Below are 27677 nucleotides of genomic sequence, written 5' to 3' on the forward strand. Positions count from 1 at the left end.
ATGTTAAATACAGTTGTTCTTAAATATACAGTTCTTTGTCAGCAAACAGGTGTGGCTGAGAAAACCAATTCTCTAGTCTACCAGCCATTGCTGACTGAAAAAAGAAAAGATTCTGAACTGACACCCAAAATGAAGAACTGATCTTTGGTTACAATAAGATTTCAATAGCACCAGGAGGCTTAATAGTTGTCAACTTATTAAGACAAATGGGAAGGCTGTTTATCTCCTCATTTCCTGTATTCACACTACTGCAGGTGCAGAATCATGGAAACACCTCATTTTATTTTTTTGAAACTACATTTTCACAGCAGTAAGTGCTTTTTGAAAAGAAGACTCTGCTATTAAATACTTAACTGTATTGCCACAATACCAGCAGGTTCTGTTGTGTTTGTCATTCTATAGGCATACATTGAACCATAATCTCAAGAAGTTCTCCAGCCATCTATGGATTCTGCTGCAGCCACACAACTGAGAACAGATTCAAATAACAATCCGTTTTATTTATCTATGTTTATCTATGACCATTCATTTCTTAACCCACGTTGGATAAGCCTAAAGCCCCTGCAGCTCAGTACTAATGAACAAGTACACAGGTTAGTACCTAATCCATTTTTCCTTGTGTCATCTAAAACAATATCCCGCAAGACTTAACTGTGCAATCCTGGTTGCACTGAATTATGTAACCTGAAGACAAAATCTCTTCTGTCTAACAGGAATGAAAAGGATGGATGGCAGAGAAGTGAGAGAAAAATTCCGAGTGCCTTATCGAGCCAGCTGACATCCTAAGAATGGTAAGCCATAAAAATTTATTGAGGATTAGAAAAGTTCTTACTTACTGCTGCACCCACAGCTGTTCATGCCACACAAAAATGTAAAATTCCCTTAAACCACATCTTTAAAAATCTTGCAATTTTATTTGCATATAAAGGCCGCTAGATATATCACAATAAATTTAAAGAAACAACTGCTTTCTAAATTCCATTAACAAGTTAACATAAAACAGAACAAAGCTCAATAGCATTTACAGTGGTAGAACAGAAATAACTATCTGCAACAGCATTTTGTGCTAGCAAGATTGCATTTACACACAGTGCAAAATAAGAAGAAGGAAATAAAAAGACAAGAAGAATATTTAAATATAAAGGACAACTAAGCCTTATTTTAGTTAGGCTCGATTGTATCCATATGACTCTATACATGCCTGAACTACAACAAAGATTGAACTCAGGCTCTGGAAGGCCTTGAGCACTTGGAAAATGTGTCACATCCTTCATAATTTAGATGTGCTGTACAGCATAATTTTGCAGATGCTATACTGGCAATATTAAATCCTAGCTTAGTTATAATGCACAAAAAATACATATATATATAAATTCATATTTAAAAGGAGTCCGCATTTACATTATTTTTTTTACTGCATGAAACGCCTGCTCTTTGCAGCTTTCATTCCCAGTTTTTTAAAGCTAAAATAATTTAAAAACAAACAATAAAAGGCAGATATCACATACAGACCGTGGCTATCTATACCATTCTTTACCATACAAAGCAGGTAGTGGACAAACAAACAACTGAGAAGTCTATTCTCCCCTCGCTGCATTTTACTGTGAACAGAAACAAGTTCCAGCACACGCACACATATCAAGAGGCAAATGGACCCCAAAGTCTTGTCTGTGCTGTAAAAAAAAAAGTAAAAAAGAAAGGCAGGAAGAAAAAAGAATATAAATGGAGAGATGAAAAGCTAACATTTAGACCATAGGGAAAAGACATTAAAAAAAAAAACACGACATTAACAAAAGTTGTGCAAATTTGGGTGTTTTTAAATGCTGCCTATTTTTTTTTTAGCTTATCATATAATATTAAAATAAGGTCTCTCACTTCTTAAAAGAAAGCTTGGCTGTCCTTTTGAGAACACTATAACAATTTACAATGGCAGTTTATTGAAAAACAAAATTAATTTTACAAATTCACAATGCTCTTCCAATTTCAAATGAACGCTGCATTTCCAAAAAGCACAACCTCTAACTTTTCGTCTTGTTTCGTTGCACCAGCAATTTACTAAAAAAAACCCCCGCCCCAAAACAAAAACCCCTCCACTCTCCCTCCCAAAATGCCCCCCACAAAAACCTTTGAAATAAACATGTAACAGAATGCAAGTATTGTAATTAGAAAATGGCAGTTTATAGACCTTCCTCAGTTCCAAACGTGCAGCAGTGCTTCATGATCCTTGAGGGGTTGGAAGGTCAAATATAATTGGAGGGTTGGTTGGTTGAAAGCTGACTGTACACGTTGAAGCATTGATGTACGTTGTGTAACCGTCTGTCATAATGCCATAACCTGTAGGGACAATGTGTCACACTTACTGTAATATAAACAAACGATGCTGCCCATGGGCAGCTGCAGTGAAAGCCTGTTGTGGGATCAATGCTTTGGAATAAAATTATATTAATCCCTTCAAAACGACATGAGCTCTTGAAAGCTGCCAGAAAGACTTGATTGAAAAAGCACAATATACCGTATTTGAAATAAGAACTGAAGCTTTTGTTTTATGCACACATTTTCTCACAGAAAATCCTCTGCTGCAATTTGTTACAGAAAACCAGAGACAAAACCACACATGCACTATTTCTAATTACTTAATTAGTGTGTTGTACTTTGCAAGCTTGTAAAGCCTGTCAGATAATAAAAGAAACAGTGAGGAACAAGAGATTTAGAAGTCACTTCCATTTAATCTACAAAAATCATTGCCCTCTCTGGGCAATAAATGAAACCTCGTAAGCTTTTCCCATGATAGCCTTTATCATACAGGTCCTCACTGCACGACTGCCAAGCTTGTGTTCACACTGGCTCACGAAACCTCAGAAATCTATTAGCATGAGCAGCTGAGGGCCCTGGGTTTGCTCAGCGCAGAGCAGAGCAGGCTGAGGGTCGCCCCATGGTGGCTGCAGCTCCTCACAGGGGGTGGGGGGCAGCGCCCAGCTCTGCTCTCTGACAGCGACAGGGCCCCAGGGAATGGCATGGAGCTGTTAGGAGGGTTAGGGAAAGGGGCTGCACCAGAGGGTGGTCAGACACTGGAACACTCTGCACAGGGCATGGCCCCACGCTGCCAGAGTTCAGGGAGCACTCGGATGTAGGGCTTGGATTTGGGGTGGTTCTGTGTGGAGCCAGAAGCTGGAATCCGTGATCCTTGTAGCTCTCTTCCAACTCAGGTTACTCGGAGGTTCTATGATACAGTCCCACTCATAAATGCTGCTGCAAAGTACTACTTTGAATGAATAACTGGATCTAACCAGTGGTGTAAAATTCAGGTATGGTTTGCTTCTAAGAGACTTTCACACAGAGCTGACACTGGCTGATTCGAAAGGAGGCTGCGGTTACAGCAGCCTAACAGGCAAGAGAATTCAAATGTAAGAATAGACTTAACAAGAACACAGAGAGATTAAATTCTTCACAAAAAGACCAGCGAAAATCATGACTAAGCAAAGGAATCTCTTGCTGTAAGCACAGTAGAGTGCAGGAGGTCAATGAACAACTACTGGCTTAAGCAGAAAACTGAGGTGAGAGTTACATAGATGACTGCTTTTCGTGAAGGGATGTTGACAACTTGTTCCCAAATAAAGCAAGAATTAGTGAATTTTGATCACAGGATTTTTCAACATGTCAAGGATTTGACTCCACAGTAACACCACAGCATCAGTTTCAGGAGGCTGGATGCTTCTCAGCCTCCTAAACATCTGGCCAGCAGTGCTCTTGTTTCCGACAAATCTGAGGAACCAGCAGTAATGCCTCCTCTCTCCTAGCCTGCATCATCTCTTCCACCTGCCACACAGGAACAGGATGGGATAGAAGAGCGGCCTGCACACGTGCAGAATTTTGGGCAAGCGGAACAAACTCTGTGTGCCTTGTGAACAGTCACACCTGAATCTTCATTAAGCCAGTGTGTGATACTATGATGTGAGAACAAGAATTTCTCACTGTGCAAAAGCACAGAAGTTCTCTTCTTGCAGACATTCTCTCAAGGACAGGGAGATAGAGCTCCAGTCCCATCGGTGCATAAGATCCATTGTTTTCAGCTGACATCCACTGAGAGCTTGCAAAGAAACTAGAACAGGTCTGGGAAGAATTTGGCACAAAATGCACTTTTTTTATTAGAGGTTCATAGAGGAAGAGAACTTCCCACCGCTAACCCACAGGGGAAAAATGTTTTTCTTTTAAACCATTATGATACAGTACAGATCACTGCTGTCTGAAAGCTAAGATAAATCCAGCTACCCACAGTTTCTATCACAAAGAATAATCACTTCAGAATTGCTGCACTTTATTTATTTGGACTAGCAATTTTGATTTAGATCATCTCGTGGTGGGAAAAACATTGTTTGTGGCTGTTTTTACTTATCAACCAGAAAAAAAACAGGCATGATCAGAATGTGTGTAGCCTCCCTCGATTTAATGGAATGCAGTCTGTGTTCATCTAAGCTAGAGATGAATGAGAATTAATTGTATTGCAGGATAATGCTCTTAACAATTGGCTATTTCTTTCTGTACCAAAACAGGCCACTCTTATGTCTTCTGCATAAATACTAAAACAGGTTCTAAACTTTTTTAGTATTCTTGTAAGAATGTATTTGAATGTTCACTTTCAACATGTGCTACCACCTTTCATGTGAGATTTAAATGTAAGATGCTGCATTATGGTCCCTCTGTGCTTTCTCATAATGATCCTGTACATTAAAATACCTTTCTCTCCTATTGCAATTGAAAATTTCAGTATCCAGTGTGCTTACAAAAGCTGCAGACCATTTCTGTGTTTTAGCTGGAACTCTTGCTGTGTTCACTTACTCTCAGTATGCAAGGATTGGTATTTTTACAAAATATCCAGTGGTTTCCTGGGAGCATTCTAACACAGCGAACATGCTACCTGAAGTCACATCAGTATTTCCCTTAAAAACTACTGACAGAACTTTATAAACCAGGAATAAAATCAATTTCATAATGTCACAAGGGCTTAAGTAAAACCAACGGTACTAGTTGACAAAGCTGTCCTTTTTTTTTTTTTTCTTCCCATTTCTCTTTTGTGAAGTTCTCCAAATCTGTGAGCTGATGGAGAACCTAATTAGAAACTGTGCAGAAATCTGCAGATGGGAGGGGATATAAAGCATTTACTGCATCACTTTGAGTCCTAGGGTCACACAGACTTACACTCTCTCAGGCAAACTTCCTAATATTTGTCTCACAGGCATGTAAAAGCTACAAAATTGGTTTAAATATTTAAATGTCTCCAAAATTATCTCATTCCCTCCCACTGCCAACAAACAGCTTTTTGTTTCTGATCTGGAACTGATTATGAGCATATCTCTTTTTATATGTGAGACTGCTGTAAGGTAACACACATTATGAACCGTATCCCAAGATACTTTTAGAAATGCATGCAAAGTGAGTTCTGGCAATGATATTTGCCCTCCTTTCTGCTTTTCTTTACACACTGAGGGAGGTGAGCTGAGACAGTAAGTTGTCTTCAGTTTTCTTTTTTTCTAGCACCTTTCTTGGCTCTTGCACTTGGAATAATTGGACTAAGTTTCATTTTGGCTTGCATGTGTGGGGAATCTCATCTGTTTCTCTAACTAAGTTTGTCAAAATTTAAATTGCTTTCAAATAACCTGTATAGAACAACCTTTGCACAGTGAGAGATGTAGGTGGCAAAATGCAGCACACGTTCCTGAAACAGCCTGTTTTAATTCTAGCATAAATTCACAAAGTGCCGTGTGTGCAATCACTTCCCTCAGTTCCCTCTCTACTTTAGTCCAATATGTCATTACCCACCCTTTGCAATGCACAACTGACGTGTGCTTCTTTGGAACCAGGCTCAGATCAAAGAGCAGAGAAGCAGTGCTCCTTACCTTCATGGATCCCACCAAAGACATGGAGTTTGGGCCTTACTCGCCTTTGCACTGTGTTTAGCAGTTCCACACAACCAACTCTCTGCAGCTCTTTTGGAACCCAGTCTCGAAAACCTGCAGGCAAAAAATGCAATCAATACTATTAATTTTCTCTCTTCAGGTAAGGCTTCACACAGTCTTTCAGGAAGTCATAATTCACTAAAGGTTTATTACATTATCTGCAGTCATAACCTCTCCATTAAAGCACACAATGGCTTTTAAGAAGCGTTTCACTGTCACTTTGTCTTCCTCAAGATCACCCTCCTCCATCTGCATTGATATTTTTCTGGATGTGATTTGTTTTTTTAAACTATGGGCTTAAACTCATCTTCCACCTTGAAACCTTGGAACGTTTATTCCCGGCACTGCTGCTGATTTTTCTTCCCTTTCCCCTGGCTCTCACAGCAGTCACCTTCCCAAGTCAGCAAGGTGGCTACTCCAGAACAAAATACCTGAGGAAGACTGGCTGTTGTACAACCTGATAGCTGCTGCCACCTGAGAGATTTAAAATACAGTCTCCCAACAACTTCCAAGTGCAAGTGCCAGTCTTGTTCTGAATCCCCAGTCACCAACAACAGGCAATGAGTATTCAATTAAAACATTAGCACCCATAGCATCAAAGTATTTCTATACAAAAGCAATTCTGAGCAGAAGGATTAGCAATCCTTTTAAAACAGTACCTATGAAAAACTGTAAAAGTGGTTGTGGGTTGTTTTTTGGGTTTTTTTTTTGCTTCTTTGGGAAAATAAACAGATTAAAAGAGGGCTGTTCAAGGTGTTGGCTTTCAATACCCAGTGTGTTCCACTGTCAGTGGGACACAGGTAGCCCTAGTTAGCTTAACAGTATGAAAAGAGCTGTTAGTTACCAAGATATCAGAAGAGCATGAGTACATTATTAGTCAAAAAGGTCTTTTTTTCCCCTTCTTTTCCTTAGCTCTGCATAGATTGCTGACTATTAACTTTGTGGTGACACAATGCATAAGCCATGCGTTAATTCCTGACTCCAGAGTCACCATGAAACTCTGCAAGAACACAGAGCCAGCGAGGTAGCATTTAAATGCTGCTTTATAATGGCACCACGCAATCCTGGTTACTGGTGGGGCTTTTTTGTTTTCTTTAAAGTCATTACCATCACAGAATTGAGTGACTACATCTGAACACCTGACCCCTTGGACTTACTAGAACTATGACAAAATTACAGTCTATTAGCAGTAATGAATAAGAGGCTGATGCTTCCTCATGCTCAGAAGCCACATTTAGAAAAGGCAGGCGCTCAGTTGTTTTAAAACTGACTGAAATATGAAAGATATGACTCTAGAATCCTCACCACACGCATTTCAAAGGAAAGCAGTAAATAATGTGTAATAGTATCTTGTGAGGTTACAGGATAGGGGAAAAAAAAATTCAAATCATTCAATGTAGGCGTTAATTACTTTAGATATGTCCCAAAGCAAGCACTCTTGCCTCTGCTGAGCAAGCATCTCAGCATCTTTTTGAGAATTCTGTTTATCACAGAATGAGCACGGAGATCAGAGAGCACAACTGAACTAAATGAAGACTTCAACTAATTCATGAAAAAAAAAAAAGAAAAAAAGAAGTATGCATACACAGATTGATTTGAGGGCCTAAATTTCTTGCTTCACGAGTTCACTATAAGTCAGCTAGAATATGCAAGAGTAGTTTTAAAGACATTATTAAGTTTAAAAGGAAATAGTCAAGGAGAACGTGACTGTATACTCTTGAACTTTTGACTGCATACTCTCAAACCTTAAAGAAACATGTCATAGTAGTTGGGAAAATGTTTTAGAAGTTTTAGTCAATCTCTGAAAAATCATATGGGATTGGAAAGTGCAAGATGAATAATGTTCTTAAGTGAAATGTCAAACTCTCACGGCCATGGAATCAGATATTTGATATTCCCTTGTTCGAGCGAAACAAAAAATGTAATTGAAAAAAAACACCTGGAAGCTCAACAGTTCTGCTAACCCTAATAATCTCTGTGCTCTTCTTACCAAAAGGCTTTAATTCACAGCCCGGAGTTAGCACGCAGTTACAATAAATCTTACAGCATTAATAATTTTGGTTATTTTGAAGGTAAAATTCTCAGAGGGGAAAAAAATCTCACACAGCTTTTGTTTCACTTACCAAGGGGAGGTCCATGTGTCATTAGTATATCAATGCCCTCAGGGATAAGGTTCCACTTGTCTAGCAAAGACTGACCTCTGGGTAGGTTAAAGCCCCATCCATTAAACCACGGTGTCCTTTGGGGAAAAATAAGATGAACTGCATCAGTGCAAAATAAAAATCTCTTCTCCATTTTTTTTCTGGATTATAACAAGTTCTACACTGCAGAGACTACTTGCAAACAGCCTTGTCAACAGGAAAGCCTCTCAAACAAACCAGTTCAAATACATACACACACAAATCTGTATGTTTGAATTAAAATTAATATCTTATGCTCTTTTTGTATCTCAAGAGTACATGGCCTTTATCTACCAGAGAGAAGAACATTAAAGTAACAAAGCTATAACTAGACTTTAAGTTTAGTGATGTTTAAATGTAAGAACTCTCACCTTATCTTACCTATAAAAACAAACAAAAACCAAGTTTTTGGAGGTAAGGAGAATTAAAGCAAAAAACATCTAGTAGAAAAGAGTTCATTAGGATGGCCATGTAACACTGTGGTTATGAGCACTCTGATACTTCACTAAAATCAAACTTCCTTTGCCCAGTACTTTCAGTATCATAACACTTTCACATAACTTGGCTTAACTCCTGAGCCTCCTAGAGATCCTGATCAATGTTTGGCCTCGCAGTAACTTTTTAAGGGAGATCTTATCACTTACAACTCATTTAGGATTTCCTGAGAAAAACAGAGATCCTAAGTTTTCCCCATCACAGCACAGCGTTGCTCTGGGACATTTGTTTATCCATCAAGCCAGACATGTAATAATAAAAAGCTTACTTTTAAGGAGTGTTTTTTCAACATGTACCAGTGAAGCAAGTGGTTTTGATGCAAGTATAATACAACAAAGCCCCTTCTGATCAGGTACATCCATAGCACAGGCGTTCCTAATGATGTCCACAGCTGTTATTAGCAAGATTCTGTGTAGCTGTTAGAATTGCAATATTTTTGATAGTTCTCGTTTAGGAAGCTTTACTTCCTAGAATCTAGGTAACAGACTAGGTTGCTTCATTTTCTACCTAGCATAGCCCTGTTCCAGCCCCAGACAGTTCAAGCTGCTCTTGTAGCCTTCTTTGTTCTGTAGTTCTGAAAAGAAAATTTTCAGTTTAAAAATAAACCTTGCAGGAAAGCATACACGTTGAATAGGAAAGAGACCACCATGAGTTTTACATCACTTCATTATGTAATCTGCCTCCTGCACCCTCTAATTTATGCAAACGTTCAATACCAAACATGCAGCTGAGTGGAAATTTCCTGTTGAGACAGTCTCTACTTCGTTTTTACTTTTTTTGCAATTAAAGTTGTTTGTGACAGACAGTCAATTGACCAATGGGGAGTTTGCACACTTATAAGTATATTCTGAGTTCCTGAAAGTCAGCAGCACAGGCAAACAGCAGGCAATAGCAGTACAGGTGCAAGAAGGACACTGGTGCCCCAGCCACAGACATCATGCGGTCCTGCTGAGCCACTGCTACTCGTACACAGGAACTCGCTCAACCTAGTAGACTTCCTGGGCTTGGATGAATGGCAACAAAGACAGGAAAACTAATGTCATTAAGTGTTTTAGGTAAGCTATGGGTTCCTCATGTGTAGTAAAGCAGCTCCAGCTCTCACTGTTGGCTTGTTCTGCACCCAGTGAAATGCTGAGGCAAGGTCTTACGCTGTGTAGTAAGGCAAGCACGCTGCAGACTAGCTTGACACACAACTGAAATAAAATTGAAGCATGTGCCTTCACTTCAGCTAAATTACAGGTGTTCCTGCTTTTCTATGATTCACCCTTCTGAAACAAGTCCAAATTAGGTACGAATGTTTCCTTTCCTATCATGTTCCCAGGATTTAACGTATCAAGATTATCGTAGCCCTCAGGACTGCAGTTAAAAGTTAAAATACAGTTTGGCTAAACATTCAGCTGCTTAAAAAAACAAACACAGCTCATAGATTGAACTTTTCACTATCAATTAATGATTCTTTCCCCACTTGCATTTCTTCTGCAGATAGTACTTTAGTTATTAAACCATAGTTAAACCTGAAACATGAAACCACATCTGTGATCTCTTTGGAGCTCTTTGGAGACTGCAACCACAGAAAAGCCTCCATTTATCTACAGGTTTTTTATTTTATGTTACTCTTAAGCACTGAGGGAGGAGGAGGGGAACCTGAGCTCCTCTATATTCTTCCTTCATCAGTCTCTGTAATTAGCTGTGACTAACAGCTACCACGTGGGAATCCACTTGTAAGAAAACTTTCAAGAAGCCTTCACCATTGTGCAGCATGTGCATAAAAAAAAGACAGTAAAATACTTTAATATGCTAAATATTTTCACAGGAAATAAAAATAAGAATAAATAAAAATAAAAAGCGGGGAGGGCGTGAGTGGAAGAACACCTGGGTCACAGATTTAGGTTTTGCTGCCTGAAGCAGATGCTCGGAACGGAACAGCGTGAGCACCATGCCCTGGCTCGTACTCAGAGAGCTGCCAGGCCCCGGTGGCACCGTGCAGTTCCAGGCATTGCAGGACAACCAGCAGGGAAGAGCAGAACAGCTTCGTGGCACAGGTTCAGCCTGAGATGAGATCACAAGGAAGGTCACCCCGCGTTTGCACTGTGCTGTGTTGCCGTGCAGGCAAAACGGAGTTGATGTGCTGTGAATCCCTGGAGTGTGCAGGAGCGGCTGCTCCCCCAGCGAGCTTTGGACATGTGGAGACAAGGCCTGCACTGCAGGCAGGCAGGTTCCTCTCAGCAGATATTGGATATTCCACTCCAGTTGCTGCCTCTCTTTGATTACGCAAGGTTAAATATTGTCAAATGCAACTTCTAAATAATCTAGGGGAAAGAAAATGCGCACATAGTTGCGCAGCTCCTGCAGCATCTTTTGAGCTGAGTGCTTGCTGGCACAGAGCACCTCAGCTCTAGGAGGGCATGGCTCTAAGGTCGTTTGGCTGCACCCGCCTGTGATAAGCTGCAATCCGCTGCAAATAGATAGGCAAAGGCTAATTAAGCATTTATACATGCGTATTTTTCTTTCCTATTCCGTATTATAGGTAAAAGGGTTCAGTTAGCTACTAGAAACTAGAGTTGCATAGTTCATTTTTAAGCAGCTCAAAGAAAAGAAAGCAATCAGCTGTAGGAATGCTACAGGGGAGGCACAGACGTAAAACCATGGGAATCAGGAATGAGAGATTACAAATGATTTTGTCATTTTACGTTTGATGGACCAGAACACTTCCTGGTACACACCGCATGGCACGACACAGGCCCTGCTCACTCTCCGTGTCAGCCCATGGCTGGGAAAGCCTAATTGAGCCCCTGCTCTTTGCAGCCACGATGCACTTCATAGCATCTTTCATGTGCCATGAAACCGTCACGGTAATTCTTGGTCCCTGGCTCACCTGACAGCACAGCCCTCCCCTGCCTGCAAAGCTTCCTTATCGTTTAGGAATAGCAGCTCTGCTGGCACCAGATGTGTCTCAGGGGATAACCTAACGAAAGGCAGACACCTGCCCCATCACTGCCCTCTGCAGTTCCTCGTCTCCATGCAGCATTCCCCACAGATCCCTGTCCACCTGGCATTTCAGAACTCACATTTTCCACAGTTAGAAGAACGCCTATGCAGCAGGCCGCATACTGCCTCACACCTTGTGCCACGAGACACGCACCTCACCTGCCACAACACCAAGGAAAGGATCTTAAGCTCCAGGGCAAGACTTCCCCTCCCTGCAGAGCTGCACTGCAAGAACTGTTTGATGAGAAAGGCAAATCCCTGCCCTTAGAGGCAGAGAGCTTGTTCTTCACCTGCTGATCACGTCTCCCTTTCCCCAAGAGACTTTACGGGTCTTTACTATTTTACAATTAAAAAGAAAAAAAAAGAAGTGAGAAAGCATTAATTTATTATGTAAGTTTCAGAAAATAAAGTCACAACCGCTCCTTGGTGTGCAGATCTCAGAAGCCAGAAAGCCACAGTCACACAGGGAAACAAATGACATAAGGCCATGGCCAAGTTCATCCCAATTATACAGGAACTTGCCTACTTCTGGAACGCTTGTGTCTTTAAGGGATGGTATCTTCCACTGTGTTCTTTCATTCTTCTTTGGCTAGGGGCACATGAATTTAATTCTGCAATCCTCAGAGCAACAACTCAGAAGGGGTACAGTGAGATAAAGTCTAGATAAAGGGTTTCCTTTTACTTCTGGTTTTAACTCTTAAATGCAATTATTTCAATAGTTACTTCTTAACAGGAACACATTCCCAGCTTTTTAATTCGCAGTATTAATTCGTTTTAAGACTAACCAATCTCCTCAGAAAGTTTCGGTTTTATCTTTAGTCCAGTGACTAAAGTACACAAGAGACAGAAATCTCAGGCTGCTTCCTTCTGCAAGACAGAGTTGAGGGAATGCCTAACATGCATCACAGCAGGGAAACTTCCACAAAACCAACAACAAAACGCTCTGTATTTTGGTCTGCATTGGATGTGAACTCACAAACCTGGCTTAGAAGAGAGATTGGTGGCCCTCCTTCAGCAGAAGAGAAAGGATGGGACAGGGCACTGAACGTGCGCTCCTAGAGTTGCTCAGTTACAGGACTAACTTACACACGTATCTCCAAGGTGCCTGTTACAGCCCTACATGAATGGGGCAGCAGGGCAGTGCATTAGTAGAAGAGAAACTGCAAAAAAACAACCAGCAGAACCAACGCCAAGTCCTCCCTTCACACCTGTCTGCTGAATGGAGAACTGCCTGCTGAGATGCATCAAGTGACTGCAGTGGGCAACAGGAGAAGGGGATCCGCAGAGTGCATGTAGCCAGGAAAACAAAACACAGCAGGGCAAGTGCACAATGCACTACATAAGCACATTTTACGTTTTATAAGGTAAGAGCTGCTATAAAGACCGTGACACTTGCTTTCAGAGCTACAAAAGCATTTTCATTAAGCACTTTCTCATAGTGGGTATTAAAACACTTTTTTTTTAATAAAATATAATGGAACGAGGAAATCTTAAAGGCCAAATAATTTCCTAAATGTGCTCATTATAACATTGTGATTTTGCACATAATGTTGTGGCACCTGAAAAGGACAAAGTCTGGTGATTCTAGCTGTCTGAGCTCATTTCCACTAGCATGTACCTACTGTGCCTAACTGTCTCACTGGGCATGTGGGGATGCTAATATACAACCTAAAGAAGTATCAGAGTCCGGATCCTTGGGATTTTGCTTATCAGGCATCTTTAATCAATTGAAGCTCTCCTGGGGCAGCTCTTATGAAAGTGGGTTACCAGCACTGTGATGATGTAATGGTATGCATCTTCTTGTTAGTGAAGCACAGATTTTAGGCACCTATGCAAGTGTTTGAAAAACAGCAGAGCTACGTTTTCAACATTACAAAAAAAACACAACTGAAGCTACAACAGCTGTTGGCATGTTGGCAGGCTTTCTCTGTCTCTTTCAACTCACACACTACGATTTCTAAACATTCACTGCTTCTCTAAATGATAAAACATTTGAGAGAAACAACCAACGCACATCCCCCAAGTTTTTTCCACAGCACCTTTTTCCACAAAGCAGTCTTGCACAAAGTGGCAGTAAGCACCCTGCTACCACAGAACTAGTGTGAATTAGTGTATGCCTTGCATTAAGCTGTTCTGAATTTCCACCCTCTATTGTACAGCGATAGAAGGAGGTTTTCACTTGGTCTCCTTGCAGAAAGAGATCTGTGCTTGGATCTTTGAGAGGTAAGAAATAAAAACAAGGTCTTCAGCTGCTGCTATTTAGCAAGTTCTTTAGATGTGCTGATCTGGACCAGATTATCTCCTAAAACAAGACAGACGCGGGCATAAGCGCAGCATTAGCTGTCTGTCTGATTGGAAAATGCTGCGTGAAAAGAATTCCATTCTTCATCTTGCAGTTCTTCCTTGTCTCATTCTCTTCACATCTCTCTGCCTGTGATGCCTCAAGGCTGCTCCACCTTTTCTTGACAAATGACTGAGCTCTGCTCCCGAAATCTACTCCTGCGTAGAAGGCAGTCATGTAAAGGAAAACAAAAACCTGCAAGGGTTTGAGAAGCATAAGGCCAAAAGTGCTGGCTAATGGGAGGTTAAAATGCCAGCAGTGTCCTGGAGGATCATAGGATATGATGGACAGCAGGACACAGAGCATGGGGCTCCCTGAGGACGGGAAGAAAGAACACGCAGTGAAGCAGAGGTGGGGGCAACAAAAGCAAGGCAGTGAGACAGGAGAGAATGGCAATAGCTGAGATTTTCAACTTTGCCTCAGAGAAATTTTGGATAAGTAACTGAACTGCTTATCAAAGAGGAAATCTCCAAATCTTCTGAGGCTTCCCAATCTCTAGATGTATTGCAATTATTTTATTTAGGGCTTTACTTAATGAGATCTGGGAGATATTTTAATATCCCAAAAATATGAAAATAATTCAAACTTGACTCAAGGGCTAATTTCATTCCACTTTTAAAAAGAACGGGACTACAAAGACCTACTAACAAAGGCGTTTATTAGACCTTGCATGTTTCTGCACTGTGTATGACTGAGGATGGCTTGAAGGATACACCTGGCTGTAAGTTAGGGGCAGCCTCAGTTGGGCCCATACAGGACACTGCATTGCCCCAACTGCAATGGGGAAACAAAGCCTGATTTGCAGAACTGGTTCTTCTTCCAGAGCGGGCACCTTGTCCCCTTCATCCCATACTTCTTTTCTGTGCAGGGTACATCCCTTACGTGCCAAAGGATGCTGCAGTATTCAAAGGAGCTGGAAATTCTCAGTATTTAAACGATAGGATTTCATGATCTTTGTAGAAAGAGAGGATGGATTGTCTGGCTCAGAAGCTTCCCACAGCACAAAGTGAACACCCGCCCTGAAGGAAAGGGCAGAGGGAAGAAGGAAGAAGAAAAACCAGCAGCAGTTGGCTGAAATTTTGGTCTGATTTTTCTCACTGACTTTGCGTGTTCTGGAATGATGCTTGGATGTCCAGCTTCTCCTAGGAAACATGATTGTATGCTATTTATATGTTACCTCGAATTTATGTTCCACGTGCCTCTTACTATCCGTGCAGGAAATGTAAATGGACAGAGCTTCAATCCCAGGCAGAGCTGAAAGAGGGTTTTATTAGTAGCTGTTTTTCTGCACTGACAACAGGTACAGTGAAGACAGAAGGGAAGTAATTGCCTCTCCTCACAATCCATACATATTTCTGCATATTTTCCATTTATGTAATTGCTTCTAGTAGCTTCTGTTGAATGTATACATGTATAAATCAAAGTTACATTTAGAAAATGCTATCTATAACACAAACAAGCTACATTGCAAGTGAACCATTAAACAAACACTGTCAGATACAAGGGTTTATAACAATTACAACTCTGAAAAGAAGTTATTCCTGCCTGTCCTATTGGTGAATTTGGTTTGTTTCCCTAGGAAACAGGCTCCAGAAACTTCATGGTTTTGGATGATACTTAAAACAGAATTCTTTACCATCACTAGAGTCTCCACAGTTCCTCTGAAAGGCTGTACTGGCCATAGAAAAAGCATGATTGCTTATTTACTAATAAGTGCTGGAAACACAAACTGGATTTGTTCCACATACATCTGTGCGTGTATTTACGCAGTGCTTCAGCATCTTAAGTAACTTTATGTCTGTACTCCTTGCTATTAATATACGTAACTTAATGACAGCATCATGAAAACAGAATTGTCCCCCATTAGGGGGGATTAGCACTGGCTGGGGACTCCTTTAGATCCCCTAAGCCAAGGGAGCAGCTCATTGCTGCCAGAGAGGTCTCCACATTACCCTGCTACAATTCCTTACATCAGCTCCAGTTCTTGCAGTTCTTCATGAGCTGATCCAACTCACTAAAACAGCAGAAAACTAACTAAAAAGAGTAGAAAAAAAAACAAAAAGAAGCGAACAAAAGAACACAGACAACCAGAAGGATATGAGAAGAGGTGAGGTTTTTAGGCATCGCTGGTGAACACTCATCTGCTAGTACCACTAGATGCTACCAGCACTTTTTGTTTGTTTCAAGTCTGTGCTATTTTCAGCTGGATGGAAAGTCATTTACCCTTCATAACTTGATAAAAACAACCAAAACAATCAAAAAGTTTCCAGGGTCACAATACACGTTTATTTGGCATGTAGGCACTGCATAAAACATCATGGCTAGACTTGAACTGGTAATAATGTTTTACCCTTCAATTATAAGAGCCATGAAACACTCAAGTTTCACCAAAAGCTGTGATCCTGCACTGGAGTATGCAGGAAGGGACAGTTAATAGCTTCTGTCCAGTCATACACCACCAACATACTTGCCAAATTCTGTCAACCAAGAAACTACCAAAAAAAGTCACCAGGGGAAAAGTGCAACCTCTGGTTATTTGCTTTGCATGCACTCACAGAAATTCTGTGGTTGACATTACATACAACTTGTGTAAATACACATGGGTGCATACTGCATGTATACACACACATTATATTATGAGTGGGTATGATATATATGAGTATAAATACATATATCTTCTGTCGCTCTGCCTGTGACCAGGAGCCCAGCAAATAACTTGAGGAGATGGAAGACTGTACTCCCAAGTCAATGAAAACCTGTACTACAACAGCACTCAAGCATGAGAGCAGGAATATGAGTTAACATTTTCGGGTTATTACCTGGAGGAGCTGTCTTATGAATGAGTCAATTTAGCAAATCAATTAAAGTAATGCAGTTACTTGATCAACAGATGAACACGAAGAAAAAAAAAGGGAAAGGCTGAGAAAAAAAAAAAAAAAGCAACGTATGAGGATCATAAAAGAAGCAGAAGCTGCTAAAAGGACTGCAGAGCATTCAGCACTGCAGAGGTAGCAGCAGCAGCATTACTTTAATTGAAAAGGATCTGTTTAAGCATGGGTCACTCGCTTTTGTTATCTCTGAGACCATTAAGCAAAGAGCTCAGGTTACATGCAGATCAATTTATGCAACATTTAATTTTAGGCTCACCCACCCTCATGATGTCCCTACAAAGAGGTTTGTGGGAGATGCCGATTACCACAGACCGAACGAGGATTAATTTGACTGTTTGAGAAAGAAAAAACAACACCCAAAAACCTAACATGAAAACTTTAATTAGAAACCAATGTAGTAGAATCTTTACCTCCATATCAGGGACTCCACCTGATCAACAAAATGGTCCTCAGGCTCTATCCAGCTCTCATCTTGACTGAGAGGATTTTCATTGCATATCCCTCCAAGGCAACATGCAACACCTGATTTCCCTCAGAAGAGGTTTAATGGCACATAAATAAGTGCAAGCAAGCAGCAGGGGAGGGAAAGAAAGGAAAAAAAAAGAAAAAGAAGAGGCAAGTAAGATCTGATCTCACTCTCTTCTAGCCAGGGGCATTCTGCAGTAGCCAAAGTCCTGGCATCGTCAGATGTTCTCCTTTGCTGTTAGAGCTTCACAACAACATATTCAAATCCCTCTACACGATACACACTCATGTTTTTCAAAAAACTCATTTCCAAAGAAAAGCTGTGAGCTCATACTCCACGTTTCCACCTGAAGTGAGTTTTTAGCGATGAGTTACAAGTCTATGAACTGGTGGTTTATAATAGAAAGTCAGACTGACATTTAAATAGATTGGCACTGGAATAATGGTTTAGCATTAGTATTTTATGGGAGGATGAATAACCACAAAGTTAACATACTGTATTTTCTAGCAATAAAAAATCTATTGAAAACAAAAGGTCATTTTATTTGATAATGTAAATGAATTAGATTTGTACTGTATGGTCACGAGAGTAAAGGAAAGATTAATTCTTAAAGATGTCAGTGTATCAGGATAGCTGGGATTGGTTTGTTTTGAATTCCTTAACCGTGTCAGAAGGCCTGAGGTTCACAACCCACAGCCATATATTGCTGTACTCTCCATTTTAATACAGGCCCTGGACTTCAGTCGGATCTGATAAAAATCTGGAACTTGCAGTAGGCCATTATGTGGGCAAACTATTCATTTTATATTCACCTCCTTGTCGTGTCAGTGCAGAGGTCATCTAAAGAGGGGGCCTAATTAATCAAACTGTCAGAGCCAATGAGGAGGAGCATGTTAATAGGACTTTTATTTCACCCAGGAAAGCAGTGGTCTGACAGGAACCAGAAAATATGGCCTTGATGTTGCTGTTTATTAGCAATGCTGAGATCAGTGGTAATAGGTGCCAAGCAGCTTATGTTTGATAAAGTGCTGAATGTCAAGAACCTGCACCAACTAGAAATTAGACTGACAAGAGGCAGGAATCTCGGTATATTGATAGCTACCGAGAGGAGAGGCAGGTTGGATATCATCACAGAATGGGAATCTGCACAGGCTGCACTCTCAGTTCTTCAAAAGAGAAGCAACCCCAGCCCCAAACGACAAAAACAAAACCAAACAACAAAACAAGCAAGCAAACAAACTACAGCTATTTTCCTGGACTTAAAGGTGAGGGTTTTGTTTTGTTTTCTTGCACTCCAGTTTGATACTGGAGTACATAATACATTAGCTAATGTAGTCACATTGGCAGAAGAGATCCCTAAACTTGGTACAGCAGTGCAGAACTTAAGGGGATCGCCTGGATGGGAGCCCATGTTAGCATAAGGCTGGCATGCAGGTGCAGCCTTGGAGAGAACTGGCCAGAGATTCAGCACGGACCAGCTAACACTGAGTTGAGGCCAGTGCAGAGGCTGCAGCAGATGAAGCAGGTAGGTCCACACACCTCTCACTCTGTTAGCTTGTGTACTCAGCGAGTTAACCCCTGGCCCCACTAAACATCATAATACTGCTAACATAAATGTGGCCTTCCCACAAAATGGATGTTCTTAAACAAACTGCACACCCATAGTAAAGAATAAAATAAGCGCATCTAAAAGGGAGTGAGTGGGAGACAGAAGAGATGCTCACAGTTTTTGAAGGGCATTGGACTCATTTTAGCAGCAGCCACAGCATTTGCTGTGTGGGTGATATATGTAAAACCTTACATTAATTATTTTAGTAATGTGCCTCTACACAATTTCTCAGTCTGCAATGCATTTTATACTTCAGGCCATGGTAAGTTTTATAATTAACTACTTTCTCAAGCCATTTTAATTAAATTTTTTTCCAACACCATTATTTCCAAATGAAGAGAGAGCTAACATTAAATAGCCTTCTAAATAGAGTTCTGCAGGAATGTACTCCTGTAGGATAAAGCACTCAGAATTGGTAATGCCCCTGGGAAGGCGTAAGCAGGGAAAGGAAATGAGCTGCTAAGGGGAACCTCGAACACTGATGGGACACACGAGTGACCTGATAAGGCAAAATCTTTCTTGGTGGAAGAAGGCTGTTGTGTTTACGGCTGCTGCTATGGATCCAAATAACCTCATCCTGAGTTATCTTCTTGTTTTTATTTTCCCTGAGAACACTCCCTTGTCTGGGTCTTCCTCTTAGAGCCAGCAATACTAAAATTGGAAGCAAATGTTGCAGAACTGTGTGGCCACTGACCGCCCTGGCTCAGCCTCCAGGGCAGCCACACTCCAGCCCCGAGCTCTCAGGAGGCTGACACAGAGGCACAAGCCACTGTCCAGGGCAGCTGAGCCTTTGTCGTATGGATGGCTGTCCTGTTGAGTGGCCTAGCACAGAGACCAGAAAGATATGCACTAAGGTCACTGATCTCAGCTGGATTTTAGACTGCTGAGCATTAAGGTGTATAACAATTCCTTCTTTGGTGGTAAACTCGTTTTGAAAACTGTCTGCCTTTCTCCCAACCCTTCCCCTGCTTCTCCAGCTAGGGGCACCGCTACCTTCTCTTGGTGCCAAGACTGAGATGTGAACTACCACATAACCCATGTTTTGCATTGTTTGTTTAAAGGAATGTCTTTTCAGTTACAGCATTCAGATCTTCAGCTGCACAGATATGGGACTTGTAGCACTGCACACAGCACGGGGTACTCAGGGCAGGAACTGCTCCTTTGGCAGCAAAGCCCACTTGAAGCCATACCATCAAACAACAGCTTTAAAGATAACAGTTCACCCCTCCTAGAGCAGAAAAATAACAAAGAGGAGTTAGGACATTTCCTAACATTCTGTTGTTGATAATGCCCTTTCAAATGGTTAAAATTATATTGACTTTTCCTTACAGTTCCTAATTTAAACAAATTGAGGCACAACTCTGTACTTCACAGTAAGTGCGTCAGGTTGAAAACAAACACACAAAGTCTAGTCCAAATGACCACCTTTTGGAAACTTAAACAGCTGCTCTTACAGCTACAAGAACAGACCTTGTAAAACCTTAATGGCTGTGAGCATCACTTTTGCATTCCTTAGGGACAGCACTGTTTTTCCATATTATATTTATGTTTGACGTTTGTTTCAGCATTAGCATGCAAAGCAGAAAGTAGCATCAACTCAGAACCGTGTTAATTGAGTAACATTAGGAAAAAAAAAGTACTATCTGTGTTTTTTTCTGCTGTTGACAATTATTACTTTACCATTAGCATAGTATTTTATTAGTGTCAGGATTTTATTAGCTAGATCGTACTATTACATTATTACTGGGCTGGGAGGGCCATGCTTGCACTTTTTATAATCTCACACCTTTATTTGCGATGCTGGTGTAGTCCAAGTATGGGCTAGAAAATGTTTCTTCAACAGCTCTGTGAAAGTGTATTCTTAAAACTGCTTGCCTAACAGAGACATTGCTGTTAATTTGAAACAAAGGAAAATCTGCATGTTAATCCCAATGACATTGCTATAGGAACCTTATTTATGGTATGACCAAAAAAAAAAAAAAAAAAAAAAAAAAAAAAAAAAGGTTTTTTCTTACAGACTCATTAAATCTAAGTCTCAATTAACTACTAGGACATTTTTACAATGGGTTTAGTGACATACGATGATAAATGTCTGCATAACATCCTCCAACAATAGCCACGACGATACTCATAACTTCAGTGTGTATAAACACTGCATCAGTTTTAACAATGAGCTGTCCTGAATAGTAGGAAGTGAAGTAACACTAAATGCATTCTTACTGACCAAACCTGCTCTTTGCTTTAGTTGTCTCCCCCATTGGTTTCTGTTTTGTTTGAAGCAATTGCTTTGTTTTGTCTTCCCAGTGGGAAAAGTAATCTCCCCCTTAAAATTATGAGAATTTAGAAGCTAAAGTTTTTAAATATTACCCCATCCCTTTGAAATTTTGACCTAGGCAGAAAGGTTTCCTGAAATTTGATTCTTTAGAGATAAAAGGGTTGGCAGCAGGATGAAAGCAGCCCTGCCCTTTTTTCCATGTCAGAGAAATGAATGGAATGGCTTATGAATACATGCAACTCACCCCATTCAGGAGCCACTCTGGTGCCTATTAGTCCTGAAATATCAGTGTTGGGTTACTGTGCAAATCAACAGAACTGTTAGCCAGCATGAACTTGATTCACAAGAACAATGAGGGCTAGACAAGCTTTTGAGAAACTTAACAAACTTCTCAAAGGGAGTGCAGAAAATTTAAAGATATTTCTAAGGGAACTGGTTTCCAAATACTTTACAACAGCTACCAATTGTAACTGAACAGGCTCGATTGCTTTCCCGTTCAAGGCTGGCCTCTGATTTAATTTCACATCAAATGATATCACAAAGCTGGACATGGTAAACTACAGCATTTACACTGGAGACTGGGGTCTGACATTCTGTCTAAATGAAATTTCCCAGTTGTCCCAAACACTTTTTATCTTATTTCCATGCTAGCAGTTTGAAATGTCACTACATATTGCCACAGTGACAGATGAGTAAAAGCACAAGAAAGCAACCTAGCTGGTTTCTCCAATGGATTCTGCATGGCAAATGCAAAAAATTTACTTTTGCTCGGCTTCTTGGTTCACACACCCAGGTGTTAATGGCACCAGAGGTTTGGAATGCAACTTTATGCAGACTGAAATATAGATCAGCAATTAAGAATGCTTTGTATGTATTTATATACATACACACATCTTTAAAAACAGCACATAGGGCCACACCTTGCAAAGTTTTTGCTTCACTACCACAAGGTATTTCAGTAAGGTTAATAAGAAACGGACAGCAATAAACCCCCTAGACTATAGGCTTGAGGAGTGAAGCCACAATGCATACCTTATGTGGATTAATAGGCTGATAGCAATGGATAGCATTGATGGAAAACTTAAAGCGTCCTTCAGAAAAATGTGTTTGAGATGAATGCCCCTCTCTACAGGCTTGTCCATGCCACAGAACTACCAGAAGAAAAAGAGGTGGGGTAACACTACCAGTGAACACCTAGAAGTTGCTTATTCTCTCTTCCAGGTGAGTAACAACACTCCCATTTCCCTCAGTGAGGTAAGGGGACTTGTGGCAATCACTCTATTTGAGCAATGCTTAAAAAAAAAAAAAAAAAAAAAAAAAAAAGGAGCAGCGAGCATTTGTATGCAGCATGCTCCACCTAGAAACATCCAGGACCTGTATCAATACGTGTGAAATGCCGGTCTCATCGAAGTCAACACTTAAAATTTCACCCATGATCTATTTTTCTATAAGCAGTGTCTCGCTGTTCTGCTCTTTTCTAGTGCTTTGCTTCTGAGAGCAAACGAGATATGAAAAGGTGCATTTCCACTAGCAACATCCACTTTAAAACCTCACTTTTCACCCTCTATGTAAGGCTCTGCTGCCATCCATTCTCTGATGCAAGAGGCTTTTCAGCCTTCATCTGCCTTTATCCTCAACAGATCATTCTGACTATGACAATATCCAACTGTGCTGAAAAAACCACAGGTCAGCATGGACTCTCATAAGCATTAGGAAATGAACTTTTGAGTGGTAGAGATAGAGTAAAAATAGAGTTCACCAGCACATTTTGAATAAATTCCTCAGAAGACAGAAATTGTACAGCTGTGTAAGCAGTGTAGTACAAGTGAGGCCCCAGATGAGTAGAATCTTCTACGAGTCAGATACCCAAGGTATTAGGAGCATTGTTTTCAGAGTTAATGTGAGATGCATCTGAAAACTTTCTCTTCCTGGGATGCAGGTTGCCTGCCCTAGGAGATACACTGCCCAAACTTACCATCCCTCTGCTACTGCTGGGAGGTGGAAGGGGGGAGGGAAACAGAAGGCTAGGGGTGATGACTTCAGTTTACACAATACACTGGTGGTTAAATAATTTCCTCAGAAAGCAGCAGATAAGAAAAAACAAAAACAAAAAAAGAAAGGAAGAGTTTCATCATCACCTGTAGGCAAGGCAATTAAGTCTATGCAATCAAATATATGTATTTCAAAAAATACTCTATGTTACATGCTAAGCAACTGCAATCAAATAGAAACAAAATACAAAGAAATTGAATATGATTTCATATGATGCTAAAACAGTTTGAAATACTTGCATATCAAAACATCAGAGCCCTCATTGATCTTGGTTGTCAAATGACAGATCAGTAGAACTGCTGCCTGAAAATACCACTCTCCTTTAAGAAAAGTTACACTTAACTTCCTGTTTCAATGTTCAGTCGCTTCGCTGTAACTTGTATTCAATCAGATGTACCAGCAAAGTGTTTAAAATATAAGCTGCTGCTGCTTGTCATCAGGAGCAAGTTTTCCACAGTGCTCAGAACTGCTGTGTGCCTGCAGCACCTTTTCCTTATCAAAGTGCTTTTACCCCTGCTGCAGCTTTATTTCTTACAGTGCATCAGGAACAAACACAAGCTATTATTGCTAGGTAAAGTGAATGCACGCCTGCTAACACATTTGGTCCAAGCTAGCTTCTGGGGCTCCTTTAGAGGCAATGGAGAGCACCAACCCTTGCCAAGAGCAATTCAACTTGTCTACAGGCTGATCTCTGAAGAGACTGGGAAGGAATGCAGGGGCTGCTTTCTTTCCCCTTTAACTAAAGGGGCAGCTGAGCAACTCCGTTTGTTTTACATTCACAGCTTTTAAATGCAAAAAACAAAAACAAAACAAACAAACAAAAAAAAACAACCAAACCAAACCAACCTCAACAATCCCACTGACTTTACCTTAAGGAACATCATGAATATATGCAATAAAACTTCCACAGAAAAAGTGGTAAGAAAGATGTTTGTTTGCGTGAGAGTGTTTGTGTGTGTGTGTGTGTATATATATATATATATATATATATATATATATATATGCAGCATATAACATTTGAAGCCTAAAAAAAAACATGCATTGATACACCAACTACTAGCAAAACTGAAAACCCTTTGGCATGTTTCATCTTTCAAATGTGCAATGCTTATATGAAGGCAACTGTGATACTGCTTTTAAGCTATTTTAGTAAAGGACCTTGACAAGCTTCACATAAAATATTCAGCATTGGTGCTTTCAGGTCCACAATTTAAGTTAAAAAGCTCTCCATCTTCAGCCCACATTATGAATGGGGTTATTATGAAGGTGCTGTGTGGATTAGATGTTTTCCTTTACCCTTTCCATCTGGCTTTCTCAAGTGTATTAGCATTAAACCACATCACAAACACACGCTAAAAATTCAAAACTTTTTTTTTCCTCTTGTAAAAATTACAATTATTTGGTAAAAGTTGAAGTAGTTTATAAGAAAACTGCTATGGAGGCATTTCAGATATAGCTTCAAATATCTATGTTTCCCTCTCCAGTATGTAAGGCACAGCCGACAAGCAGAGGGGCTGTAAGGGTCCTCTATTTACTGGCTATGCTTTTTCCTGGGGAGGCTTTTGCCTTCCAAATTAATTTTTGAAATGAAACTCTGGCTTTGTAGAACTGAGGAGCCAATGCTATTGATTTCAGAGGGAGCTGGCTTTCATCCCTAATCTTTCATTATCACCTACATTAAAAACTGATACCTTCTCGAAGCAACAGGTTTAAAATAAGACACTTTTGCTAGCAAAAAACAAAAGTCATATTCAGAAAATAGACTTCTAAGTTATTTAGATGCCAAAGCTGGCACTGGGATGGAGATATGGGTGAACTGGACCCCTGCTCTTCATAATGTAAATCTGTAGTCCTTAGTCAAGCAAAAATTCAAGTGCAGCATTTAAATCTTCCTTATCTGTTGTCTGACTGAGATCTTCAGATCAAGCACATAATTTAATGCCTACTGAGATCAATGGAAGAGATCCTACTGGCTTTGGTAAGCTTTGGTTCAGACTCAGAGGACCACAGTCAGAAAGTTACGCAGGACCCAAAATGCAAGCTGGCATCTAGCAAGTTCTCCAAAGAACCAATGCAGATGCTGAAAACACTTCTATGACTGAGCGCTTTCAGCATGGATTTTGAAAACAAACAGATTCTCAGTTGAACTACACCAATTCTGCCAGCTCAGCATGAAATCTCCCAGTTATCTTAGCTTTCTACATGGAACCATACCAATCTGACATTTTATTTATGCTGTGTTTCATTGGAAATTAGGTACCTGTTTTCTGATCCTTTTTCTTCAACAACTTCATGATAAAATAGAGACTAAGAACACTTTTAACTTCTACTCACGTTATGCAAAGATATTTTAACTTCTGTTGAACTCAAGCTATAGGAAATGGTGATTTCAAACTTGACTTGATACATGACATGGTCTCTGAGATACTTCCTATAAATATTTTAGATGGTAATTCTATTCTTCTCGAAGAGAAAATGATTTAATTATCAAGGTCTTTTATTCACACTATTCGTGGAAACAGATATTCTTTTGTAGCATATTTAAAGATACTAAATTCTGAAAATCATTTCACACAGGGTAACTAGCAGAGATAATTATTTGAGTGTTCATTGTGATGACTATAGGAAACTTACTCATATTAAGTGCTGTGTTTTATAACATGGCACCACAATCAGGTACTACTACATAGCCAGGAAAACCTTCTACAGTTCTGGCAGATTAAAAATGACTGTAACCTCGTCCTCTGGCTACCTCGTTAAAAGCCACAGACACACTTCTCTTTGCTGCATCAATGCTGCACAGCCACCACAGCCAATTTTCTCGTGCAAAGCCCACTCAGGTCAGCCTGCTGACTTGCAAGACAAGAGCTGCACATTCGTAAATGTGATCCGTCATTGTGTATGTTTAATAATCTAACATTTACCCTTTATGCATATGTTTGCTAAAACCCCTATAAGAACAATGTCTTGATTTGACACTTATTTACAATGACAGATCCCACTGAAACCAGAAGTTTGCCCCAGATTTAAATCCAGGTGACAACTGGCAAAGCATTTCGTATTTCCCTGCTGCTGTTCATGCACGTAGGGACTAGGCCTAATCGCTTCCTGCAGGGTTGTTGCAAACATATTTTGCTGATGGTAATGCTATGAAAACATTTGAAATCTATGAAGGTGCAGTCAGAAGGCTGAGACCAAATGCTCACAGAATTCAGTGAAAGATGAAGTCAGCTCTGGATATCACCTCATTTACAAAGCACCATCTTCCTTACAGCTAACAAAATCTCACACAAGGAATTACAGCCATGTTACTGACTATCCATATGAGTTCCCCATTAAAAAAAAAAAAAAAAAAAAAAAAAACCATAAAAGAAAATATAAGAATGCTGAAAACACAGTGAGAAAGCAAGAACAGCAGGAAGATTTTATTTCCACAAGTGCTTAAGTAAGTACAATCACTGACACGCCTTCAGGGGGCTGTTTCTAACAAACGCAATCTCTCACACAGCAATCTGCAGGACGTGCTGCTCTGCTTGCTCTCAGAAGCCTGACTGCCTATTTCACAAACCAAGCCTAGAAGCAACATCCATTGACAGCACAAGGAGTAACGGCCTGAAACGTGTATGCAGGAAGTTCTGTACTAACGTGTGGAAGAACTTCTTTACGGTAAGGGTGACGGAGCATCGGAACAGACTGTCCAGAGATCTTGTGAAGTCTCCTTCCATGGAGATATTCAAGACCTGTCTGGACACCTACCTGCGTGACCTATTGTAGGGGACCTGCTTCAGCAGGGGGCTGGACTCGATGGTCTTGAGGTCTCTTCCAACCCTTGTGATTCTGTGAAACCACAATCCATGGACTTCTTGCTGCCATTCTAACAATCCCCACACTATTGAAAAAGTTCAGTTTCTGGAACAGAGCATCAAATCAAGGAGGTCTGATAAATTTGCCAATTTTGCCTTTTCCTGTCAGTGTTTGCTGAAGTAAAAAGAATTTGCCTGCAACGTTGCCATCACAGTGGGGCAAGAGGAAAGTGCAGTACGTAACTACATTCAAAAGCATGACATGCAAGCTACGATATGTAAAATCCCCACCACCTCCACTATTATTGTGGCTAGGATATTATCTTTTGTTCACACCAACGCTTACCTCCTTGTCATTAAAAGAGAGAAAATTGCTGTGGCTGACCAACTTTCAATTAACTTACAGACCATGCATTCAAAATAAATTTACCAAATTGTTTGACATGTGGCTTCTCTGTGCTGTTTATCACAGATATGCAGCAAAAATTACTAAGATTCACAACACTAAATGGTGGGGGAGAGATGAACTTAACATTTCTGGCTTATTTAATTTCATTTTAGAGTTTTTACATAATGAGTTCTATCCTATATTGCATACATTTTTATTGCTGTTTTGGATATCT

General features: G+C 40.3%; 1 protein-coding gene across 1 annotated transcript in view; it reads right to left on the reverse strand.

The window, feature by feature from the left end:
- Window positions 1-2215: 2215 nt before the first annotated feature.
- Window positions 2216-27677, reverse strand: part of MPPED2 (metallophosphoesterase domain containing 2) — a gene marked incomplete at both ends in the record, with an annotated part of 84682 nt that continues 59220 nt past the window's right edge. The window contains 3 exons of the mRNA XM_079536997.1: window positions 2216-2334; window positions 5895-6008; window positions 8078-8193. Coding sequence (XP_079393123.1) covers window positions 2216-2334; window positions 5895-6008; window positions 8078-8193 — 349 coding nt within the window. The remainder of the gene's footprint in view (window positions 2335-5894; window positions 6009-8077; window positions 8194-27677) is intronic.

This window comes from Tetrao urogallus, assembly GCF_951394365.1.
Source record: "Tetrao urogallus genome assembly, chromosome: 6".
Lineage (NCBI taxonomy): Eukaryota > Metazoa > Chordata > Aves > Galliformes > Phasianidae > Tetrao > Tetrao urogallus.